General features: G+C 39.9%; 1 protein-coding gene across 3 annotated transcripts in view; it reads right to left on the bottom strand.

Moving 5' to 3' along the window:
* Positions 1 to 10,899: 10,899 nt before the first annotated feature.
* The window catches only part of METTL6 (methyltransferase like 6), a 13,138-nt gene continuing 12,477 nt past the window's right edge, over positions 10,900 to 11,560 (bottom strand). For all 3 annotated transcript variants that reach the window (XM_015585804.2, XM_006907257.3, XM_006907256.3), the window contains one exon: positions 10,900 to 11,193. In XM_015585804.2, coding sequence (XP_015441290.1) covers positions 11,012 to 11,193 — 182 coding nt within the window. In that variant the 3' untranslated portion in view covers positions 10,900 to 11,011. The remainder of the gene's footprint in view (positions 11,194 to 11,560) is intronic.

The following is an 11,560-nucleotide window of genomic DNA, read 5'->3' on the forward strand; positions in this document are numbered from 1 at the left end:
ATTGGTACCTTTCCTAATTGAATTGACCTCTCCTGTTTAATTTTCAGGAATTTTCAAGCTGGTTGAGGTCATGTTTGTAGCTTAAAATAAGCACCATTCTTTGTTGGATATAAAATTAGCTTAAAATTAACTATGGTTAATATTAGTCATGGTGAGAGTATCTACACCTCAGGAATTGACAAATGCTACAAATCAAGACTTTTTACTCTTTCTTGGAGAGCTGGTTGTTAAACCAGCACACTACAGTTTATATTCCTGAAATAAACTGTGCTTAGTCTTATTGTATTTCTTATCGCTACTGGATATTATTTATTATTATAATTGAGGTTGGTCTGTAGTGTTTTTTGTTGTTGTTATTTTGAAGGGTACATTTTTTTGTCACTTTATTTCTTAAGCTTTCTATGTTTTTCTATGGCCTAGTTTAAATCTCTGATTCTCAATCATCTGGAGAGTATTTTAAAATGCAGATGCCTAGGCCATACACCTGATCAATAATCAGAATGCTAGTATTTTTTTAAAACTCTTTAGATAATTCCAATGTTCATCCAAGATTGAGAATCCCTGCCCTAGCCTAGTGCTGCTTAAATGCTCACATACACACAAATCCCTTGCGGAGCTTGTGAAAATGCAGTGTCTAATTTAGTAGGTCTGAGGGGGCCTGAAATTCTGCATTTCCACCAAGCTCCCAGCGATGTGGATACTGCTGGTTCATGGATCACATTTGGAGTAGGAAGGATTTGAATAACATTGTAATTATCTGTATCTGAAAGTTTAGATAAAATTCAGCTATGCAGCTGCTTCGTCTTGATGCTTTTTCAACATCACATATCTTTACCTTTCTAATAATTTCTATAGTAACAAGTTTATTTAAATTTTTCATTTTTTTTCCTATGTCAACTTTGGCATTTCATATTTTGAGAGAAATCTGTTTTTTTCTAGGTTTTCAGATTTTGTGCCATACCATATGGTGACAGTTAATAGTCTCAAAATATTACTTTAAATCCTTCTGTATCTATAACAATTCAAACCCAAAAGTTTAAAAAATATTTAACCAATCAACCATCTATCTGCGGGCTGAGACTGATCCTTGGGTTTCCAAATTGCGACTCTGCCAGAGACCCCCAATTACTCCAATCATTTTAGAAGAAGTTTCAGAACTGAATTATGCTTAACAACTATGTAATTCAATCACTTTATGTTATAGATGGGGAAACTGAGGCCCCAAGAGGCGTATGACTTACCCACGAGTAGTGGAAAGGTTTTTAGGACCGAGGACATTCAGGAACCCAGTCGGGAACAGAAGACATGTCACCTTGGTATCCTTAGCATAGCTTCTACAATTTAACAGTCCGAGAACTGGTCAGCAAATCTGAATGATGTATAAGGCACCATGTCAATCTGGCACCCAAGGCCCTTATATTCAACCACTTTTGTGGTGTTCACAGTTTTTTTCAATGACCCCAGGGGGAAATCGATATTATTAAGAAATCAACAATTGGAATCCTCGGTTAGTGTTTTGTGTTTACATTCATCCTGCTTGAATAAATGTAAAATGTATAGCATCTGTGGAAAACAATATGGTTGTTTCTTAAAAAATTAAAAATGGAATTACCACATGATCCAGCCGTTCCATTTCTGGGTTATATAACCCCCCATATTGAAAGCAGAGTCTCAAAGAGATATTTGCACACCTATGTTCATAGCAGCTAAAAACATGAAAGCAACCCAAGTATCCATCAGCAGATGAATGGATAAGCAAAATGTGGTCTATACATGAAATGGAATATTTTTCAGCCTTAAAAAAGAAAGAAATTTTGACATATGCTACAACATAGAAGAAGAATGGGGAGGGTAGCTTTACCCAGAGCCCATGAGCATGCACTCGTTACCACTGAGGCATCTGGAGTGTGGTTCCTGCCGCCGCCCCCATTAGGTTCACTGCTCTCCCCTTGAGCAGAAAGCCAAAGCCCGCCTGCTCATGCTTTAAAACCTGCCATCAGAGTTGCTGGAGCCCTTAGTTACCCTAACCACCACTGCTGCCTACTCCCCACGCCAGGGCAGAACCCCTAACCACCTACGACTGCTATTGCTGATGTCACAAATAGAGAGACAAAGAAGGCTTTTCCTTCCTTCTGCCTTCCAACCAACCTCACGCCAGTGTCTTGAACTAACAGAACTTAACATGCAAGGAACACAGCTGGCAAGGAAGTCTTGGAAATGCGGCTTTCAGGTTGCAGCCCCCTGAGGTACGGAAGGGAACAGGGAAAGGCAGGAATGAGGCTGAGGAGCCACAGACAATATCTCGGAATAGCTGCCAAGAGGAAACTGTGAGGCAAGAACGCGGCCCCTGAACGTCAGGTGTTGAATTCAAACTCCTCTCACCAAGTTAACAACCAGCAGCCTTGAGATAGCACAAATTCCACCTGACACGGCCCTTTTTCTCTGGCCTTCCCATAAAAACTACCTAGGCCAGAGGAGATTCTCCTCGCCTGGCCTCGGAGACAGCTGAAAGCTGCTGAGCACCCCCCGAGGGAGATCCTGTGTACTGAAAATCTTCTGTTAAGGCAGGAACAGTCACCTAGAAACCAGAGATCTCATTCCATTCCCGGGTTAGGAGCTATGTTAGTTAGTTTGGGCTGTCATAATAAAGTACCACAGACTAGGCAGCTTAAACAATGATTTATTTTCTCACAGTTCTGAAGGCTCGAAGTCCAAGATCAAGGTGCCGGCAGTTTGGTATCTCCTGAGGCCTCTCTCTCTGGCTTGCAGACGGCCACCTTCTTTCTCTGTCCTCACATGGCCTTTTCACTGCAAGCAAATCCCTAGTGTCTCTTCCTCTTCTCATAGGCACCAGCGCTATTGGATTAAGGCCCATCTTTAGGACCTCATTTAAGCTTAATTATCTCTTTAAAGGCCCTATCTTTAAATATAGTCACATTAGGGGTTAGGGCTTCAGGGCATGATTTAAAGGGGTGGGGGTGGGGTAGGAATTGGGGGGATGTGAAGGGGCAATTCAGTCCATAATAGGAGCCAAGTGGATATTTGCAACTCTGAGAATAAACAGAGCCCTGGCTTTTAAGCCCTGGTCAGGAATATGCTGAGTCACCCTGCATCCTCTTATCTCCATAACTGTGTGAGCCAATTCCTCATAGTGTATGTATAAGATATACATACACTATTAGTTCCGTTTCTCTGGCAAACCCAGACTAATAACACAGAAACTATGCAGGGAGATGAAAGCCTAAATCATACCACTAGGGAGAAAAACTAGAATTAAATCTATTTTTCCATAATGAGAGAAAATTAAATATTAAAGAATATGATTTTGTCAGATAGGGTTGAGTTTTGGAGGGCCACAAAGCATTATAATATCTAAGATATTTTTTGCCAACCCCTAAAGACCAATTTTTGCCTCTTTGGGGGACAACACTGCTCCTGTGGAGAATGCATCCCTTAGAGAGAGATAAGACATTGCATCCATGAAACAAAAATGAGTTGCAATTTTAAAAACAAACGTTGACAGAATAAGAGTTCTCGGAACTTAAAAATTTGAGTAGAAATTAATGCAATTTGAGTAGAAATTAATGCAAGATTGTGAGTTAAATCTCCCAGAAAGCAAAACACTAAGAACGAGAGATGGTAGAAAAGAAGAGTAGATTATAAAATTAGAACATCAGTTTAGGAAGTTCAACATTTTAATAATGAGAGTTCTGCAAAGAGAGAAAGAGAAAAATGTGTGTGTGTGCGTGTGCGTGTGCGTGTGTGCGTGTGTGCGTGTGTGTGTGTATTGGTAGTGGTGGGGAATGAAAAAGATATTGCTTTTTCATTTGAGTAAATTTCTCCAAATTTAGGATAATCATTGCAGCCATGGAGGGTCCGGCCCAAAAGATGAAAATATCGCCATCTGAATACCTCACCATGACTCCAGCACACTAGAACAAAAAGAACAGTCTAAGACAGCCACTCCCTTATTCCTGGGAGGTGTCCTCTAGTTCCAGGTTGGTAAGAATCTTAAAGGTTGAAATGGCATTTCTAATAGATTTGTCACAAGGATTTTTGGAAAGGAGTTCTGAAGATTCTAGAATACTTTTTTTCTTAATGTAAAATCCATATATTCTATTAGAGAAAACATGAAAATTTCAGAAAAGTTTAAAGAAAAAGTATCAGCTGTAATTGAATGACCCTGAACTATATACTATAACAATTTTAGACTAGTTCCTTCTTGTATGGGTATTTAAAAAAATATATTATCAACCTATCCAATTAAACATAGTTGAAAACACTCATGCAGAGTTTTATATTCTTACTTTCTTATACGATGAGCATTTTCTTAGAAAAAGTTTTCAAAAGTTTCAATGACTGCACAATATTCTAATACACAGCACAATTTATATAATCAATCTTCTTTGAAAATTTTTTTTTATTTTTTAAATTTTAATTAGTTTCAAGTATACCGTACATTGGTTAGACATCTATATAGTTAGCAAAATGATCCCTCCAATTTCTTCCTCCCTCCCCTGACTCTCCACCTAGCCAATGTATTAATGCTAATTAATGCCGTGCTCCCCATCCCCATGATCATCCATCAGCTACTAATTTGTACTTCTTTAACCCTTCACCCCATTCTCCCAGCCCCCCAGACCTTCCTCCCCTCTGTCCGTCACCAAATTGTCCACTATATTTGTGAGTCTGTTTTTGATTGATTTGTTCTTTTTATTCCTTAAATTCCACACATAGTGAAATTATATAGTGTTTACCTTTCTCTGTCTGACCTAAATACCTTCTAGGTTCATCAAAGCAATATCTTTTTCATTCCCTTCTCTTTCATACATAAGGGTCTTGTTTTCTTATCCATTCAGCCACTCTATCTTTTGGTTGGAGCACTTAATTCTTTTCCATTTGAGGTACTTATTGATAGGAATGTAGCTGTTACCATTCTTTATTCCTGTTTTTGATACATGTTTTTTCTTCTTAAAGAAGTCCCTCCAACATTTCCTGTAATTCTGGCTTGGTGGCGATAAATTCTTTTATTTTTGTTTGGGAAGCTATCTGTCCATCAACTCTAAATGATAGCTTTGCTGGATAAATTATTCTTGGTTGTATATCCTAGGTCTTCATCTTTTCGAATATTTTTTTTGCCAAGCTCTCTGTCCTGCATAGTTTCTTTTAAGAAATCAGCTGCTAGTGTTATGTGTGTTCCTTTATATGTAATTATTTTTCTCTTGCTGCTTTTATTACTCTTTCTTTGTATTTAACCTTTGGCATTTTAATTATGGTGTGTCTTGGTATGGGCCTTTTAGATCTGATTTCTAGAATTCTTTGAGCTTCCTGGGGTTTTATGGCCATTTCCTTCACCAGGTTAGGGAAGTTTTCCATCATTATTTCTTTAAACAGCTGTTCGACATCTTGATTTTCTTCAGTTACACTGATCAGACGAATATTTGGAGCCTTAATAGTGTCCCACATTCTCCTTAAATTATTTTTATAGTCTTGGCATCTTTTTTCTTGCCATTCTGTTTAAGTGTCCAGATTGGCTTTCCTGTCCTCTAGATAGGGCATGTGATCCTCTTCTTTATTCACTTTGTTTATTCCTTTGTTTATTCCATTTAATATACTTCTCATCTCAGATAATGTGTTCTTCATTTCAGACTGGTTCCCTTGTATAATTTCTTCTTCCATTTTTATGTTTTTTATTTCTTTGTTGAAGTTCTCACTGAATTTATCTACACTTCCCAAAAGTTCATTGAGCAGCTTTATAACCAGTATTTTGAACTTTGCACCTGTTAGATTACTTGATTCCATTATGTCTGGATCTCTGTTCTGTTATGTCATATGGTTTCTGCTTCTTTCTCTTCCCATTTTGGCTGCCTATCTGTGTCTGTTTCTATGTAGTAAGCAAAGCTCCTAAGTCTCCTGGTCTAATTAGTGTGGATTTGTGAAGTAGGTGTCCAGTGGCACAATCCTGAGAGGGGTTCAGCTGCAGGCCAAATTTAGCCCAAGCCTCTACTCCTCTGGGGCCACCTACTAAGATTCAGCAAGCAATCCACAGGTGCTGTGCTTATAGTTGCCTCAAAAGGCCACACCAGAAACCGAGGCCAGATACATCCACCAGTGTGAATCTAGGCGCTGCTCAGCAAGAGCATCTGACTCGCTGAGGATATACTTGGACGTGGCTTGGGTGGGGCCCAGAGTTGGGGTAGGTGGGGTTTCAGGGTATGAGCGGGGAGGGCTCAATAGGGAACAATGGATACTGCCGGCACTTCTATACCAAGTGAGTCTCACCTAGGCACTCACTCCAAAAATGCCTCCCTGTAAGTCTCTGGTGCCCCCTGCGCACAGCCAAATGGGCACTGGTGCTCAGAGAGAGCAGGTCCGTCATCGGGAAAATTCGCTCATGGCCACGGCCCCTTTAAGAGGTGTCTGCCGCTGCTGCATCCTCCATCTCAGCCGCTCGACACTGAGCAGCCCCGCGTCCTTGCCCTGTCCTACCTTCTGCCGTGGCAGGGTGCTTTCTTAGATTTCTCCATAGTTGTATGGCTTGTTCCTCTAGATCCCAGGTGATTTTTCCTTGCCGCTGCTCCTTATTTCTGTCACAACTTTGATTTGGTCGCCAGAGGGATGAACAGAGCCTCTATCATCTACACCATTTTTTTCTCTCCCTCAACCTATTTTTAAACGTCTGAGCTGTTGCCATCTTTTCACTGATCTAAATAGTTTTTGGATGAAATCTTGTGTATACCCCTCTGGTTAATTCCTTAAATTGGATTCCCATATGTGGGATTACTGGATTAAAGATTACGTATAGGCTTATGGGATTTGCTACAGGATGCCTACTTGTGCTCTTGCCCTGTGATGTCCAATACGGTAGCTGCTTAGCCCTATGTGGCTAATTATATTTAAATTTAAATGCAGTTTAAAAATGAGGTCCTCTGTTGCACTGGCCCCTAGCCTTAGTCCATAATAGCCACATGGTGTGTATGGCTACCATATTGGACAATGCAGACAGAGAACATTTCCATCTTTTCAGAAAGTTCTAGAGGACAGTGCTATTTTAGAGAAAATGTACTTTCTGTACCCCCATAATCAGTCTCTCTACTCCTTTATCAGCATTGAATATTATCATTTTAAGCCTATTTGATAGTCCGAAAAGAGAATCTCAATTTAATTTATATTACTTCTATTCAGAGTTGACCATTTTGCCTGTTTCATTAGCTGTTGTATTTCCTCTGGGAATGGACTCATTTTGCTGTCTTGATATTTTCCTTATAGATTTAGACATTCTTGGAAAGATACTCTAGAGGAGCTATGTATCACGTTCTCATCTCCACGGCCTTGCCCCAGACCTAAGCATATGATACTTCTACTGGAAAAATGTGGAAATATCCTTTCCAAATGATGGTGACAGTTACCATACTTAGGTTTTCCATAGCCTTTCTTCCTCTTTTTCTTTTCTCTGGTGTTCTGAGTGTTTGTTTGGTTTCCTAGCCATTTTACTTTGGTTTAGTAAAGACATGGCAGGGGCTATTTCCCTACCTCTCAGGATGTGTCCACACTGTTCTCTTTCCCCAGCCCTGTGCTCCCACCAGAGTGACCCCACAGTGCCCTGTGCCTAGTACCCATTAAACACTACTCCATGAAATGCTATACGTTTAAGAAGGGTAGAAAGGAAATGTTAAAAAAAAAAAAAAAAGCTAATTTTATTTTTAATGGAACTTTCGGTTTTGGTAGCAGAGCTTATTTAAGATTATATTAAATATTTTCTCCCCAACAGCAAACATCGTCCTATAAAACACTCTCTTGGTATACAGGACATTTCACAATTTCCCCTTCATTGGCCGACAGCTGTGAAATAGGGAACCAAATGCTATCAAAGATAACTATGAATAATATGTGAGGCAAATAAGTATCTGTGCTGTAGTCCTTTCTCTTGCTTTGCCTTAATCCTGAGCAACAGTAAAAATGAATCCACAGAATCATTTAAGGATGAAGAAAGTGTAAAGGGATATTTTATTTACCCCAAGAAAAAAACTTTGCGATCCTTGATTGGTGTCCAGCATATAGTTATGCTTCCCAGTGTGCCTGGGGTGAGGACACCTTCAGAGCCTATTGCCTAAGATGTTACCTAAATTTAGTTGAGAGCAAATTGCCTTCAGTAGGCAAAGTAGATTGAAGGCTAGATAAAATCTCCCTTGATTTCTTATCTCCACAGTGTGGCCAACATTGATCTTAAGTTGAGCTAAAGTCGACCTAGAAAACACATCTGTGAGCATTTTCCTTCCTCTTCAATGATAATAAAAATGGACACATATAGACTGTAGTTAAGATGGGAGTTGAAGCCAATAGGCATATTTGGTATCTAACGCCACCTTGTGGTGATGCATCCAAATCCTGGGCCCTTTCAAGGATACCAATATTTAAAAATGACAGCCCTCTTGAAGGAATTTGGAGTTAATAATAATCATGGGAGAGGCCATTTTCTTGGGGAATACAAGTAATAGAAATAACTAGAACTTGACTAGCCCTTTGTAGTAAACAAAGCCCTTGCACATGGTCTCATTTAATCCTGGCAGCAGCCCGGTGCTGTAGGTAGTGGGATCTCCGCCTTAGAGACGTGGAGACAGAGGCTCAGAGAAGTTGAAGGCTTGAATTCAGCAAGTCCTGAACTTGAACTCACATATTCATACTCCAAATCCTATAATTTATTAATATCATTGTATGCAGTGTGTATATAGTACTATATATTATGCAGTATATATAAAAAATTCGGGAGAAATATACAGTATAGGGTATATACTGTGTAGTATAATATACTATGTATATGCTACATATACCATACTACATAGTACTATAGTATTCATGCTATTTTCTATAGTACTGCTAACCAGTACCCACTAACTTTCTGAGGCTGTTTTGTCTGTAAAGACAAGGTAATTTTGGTTGACTCTCTGTAGGCTACAATTCAACAAATGCTGTTACGGAGTTTTGCTACTAAACTGTACCCTTGCTTTCTTGGGTCCTTGGGCACCCAAATTGTGGGAGACTCTGCTCCTCTGTTAATATGGGGGTGCAATAATGGAGGTGTGCTTAGGGAGAATTAACACAAGAATATTGAGGCAGTGGCACTCAAGTCATGTTTTTATAATGCTGTCTTTTGTTTTTTCTTAATCCAATTCACTGGCTCATAGCTAAAACCCTGATGGACTGTGTTACCTCATTCATTTAACTAGAAGTATATTTTACAACCAATATATTTTAAAGTGGGGTCACTGAGAGATTATCTTGCTCACTTTAAATATCCTAAGTGAAAATTTATGCAAGCCTTCCTTTATGGAGTAGGAATTCCTACTGTCGCTGAAGACAATGCCAAGTTGTGTTTGGAGGAAATTGTTAGCCTCATTTACAGATGTCCTCTCAGCCAACTACTGGCAAAGGTAGAGTGGCCTTTTCTTATGGTCACGGTCCTTGTTAGCCTGTTCAGCTTTCTTTAGAATGTGTGTGACTCCTGGCTCCTGGGCAGATGGTCTGCCCTGGATCAGCAACCTCTATGTGCACTCTTCAGTACACCTATCCCCATTTTACAAATGAGGAATCTGAGGTTCAAACGGGGTAAGCGATGAGGTCACAATTCCAAATGACTTGATAACAAAAGCCCATGCTTATCCTACTATATACCACATTGCCCATTTTCTACCATTAAGTATCCCATTTTTATCCAGCTCGGCCACTAAAATCCAAGTGACATTGGTCAGACCTAATGAATAGGTGAAGAGTTCTGTGGAGGCAGTAGGCAGTTCTGGGGCTAGAGCTGGTGTGGGATTCATTCGGTGGAGGGGGCATGGAGGAGAGCCCTGGATTGGAAGTAGGAGCCTTGGCCTGGTCCTGGCTCTCCCCTAACAAACTGTCCTGGGACAGGGTTTGACTCTCTTTAATGCCTGTGAGCATCTATCCTATAGGTACATCTTCTTTACAAGTTGATTTCAAAGAAAAATAAAAACACTGCAAAGAGAAAACGTGGTACTGTTATCAGTTTTGCTTTCACCTAGTATAGCCATCTTCCAGCCTTCAGAAGAAGGGGAGAATACACAATGCAACAGACCAGCAAGAGATAAGGGTTCCTCTTGCTTCCCCTACGCCAAATACTAGAGGAGTGATGGCAGTTAGGACACCCGGCAAACACGCTGAGACCCACCGCCTCTCCCTCATCTCACCAGGAGCCAGGATTTATTCGTTGTACAAAATGGCTATGACTATTATCCAGCCCCTGCCCCACTAGGAACCCTCTTGAGATGTGGTTGGTGTTGAAGGGCCCTAGCTTGCTGCACATGTAGTCCGGCTAATACGCTCAAGACAGATGCTCTCATAAACAGCACTCTGCCAAAAAAAAAAAAAAGAAAAATAGGACAGAAGGCAGATGGTGGGGATAGGTGGTGGCCTTCTCCTCTCTTGAGGCAGTGTGGCCAGGGACTGGACCAACTATACAGGGTCTCAGAATTAGGCAGAGAGCCACAGTGCGTTCCTATGACACAGCATAAGTGGTATTTGTGGAACACTGGTCTTGAAAAGGAATATAAATTAACTGAAGCAGAGAAAATGGGCAAATATGAGACAGAGGAAAAAAGAGAACAGTCCTTCAAGCTAAAAATACATGTGGATGTGTTATTTTAGTCTATTTGGCCTCATTTTTTACAGGGTTGTCTGACATGCTGCCTGGAGGCACATTTACAGAATCACATCAGTAATGACAAAGATCTCTTTAAATGCTACTGGGTCTTTATGCTTTCCTCTGGGGGCTTTTAGTCAACATGGCTAAATTATGTTATACTGTAAAACTTTTCAGGCTTTGCAATTCTACTTGCTTTTGCATTTCTATAATACATACACACATAAACACACACTTGCTACTTTTTAATACAAAAATTAAACATACTCATTTAAAAAAGTTAAAATATAAGAATACACAAAATAAAAAGTGTGACTTTATCCTCCTTCACAAATGCAACCTTGTGAAAGGTCAGGACTTTTGACCCACGCCCAGTGTCATAGCAGTTGGGTTCTTCGGAGACTTTCGGAATTTGCTCTGAAGGAAAACTCTCGGCACACACAGACCTTCTTTTTTATTCACTGTTTCCCGAAAGACATACTCGTTCACCACTTCTTCATAACCTGAGTCCATAAAGAGCTGGGCCAGGAATTCTGTAAGACATGCAGATCAACGACACTTGATATTTGCTTTGCGGTGATGAGGAGGACTGGAGGGCTGAGACAGATTTTTTTTAATGTAATGAAAATTTCAATGCTAAACTTTCAATGCTAAAGTAACACTCCTACTTCTCATCATGTTACACCCCCGAAAAAATCCCCACCTAAAATTTAATCAGAAAAGTTTAAAGACAACCTAGAAAACACCCACAGTGCCCTATTGTGAGTCCCCCAAATACAAATGTCTGAGTAAAAAGAAATAAAATTCCAACTGGCTATCTTTATACGAAGTCTGCATGTGTTCAATTTGTTTACCTCAAGCACCTCATCTATCTTAACATGAAGAAGGAAAATTTGTGAC

Source organism: Pteropus alecto, unplaced genomic scaffold (assembly GCF_000325575.1).
Source record: "Pteropus alecto unplaced genomic scaffold, ASM32557v1 scaffold92, whole genome shotgun sequence".
Taxonomy (NCBI): domain Eukaryota; kingdom Metazoa; phylum Chordata; class Mammalia; order Chiroptera; family Pteropodidae; genus Pteropus; species Pteropus alecto.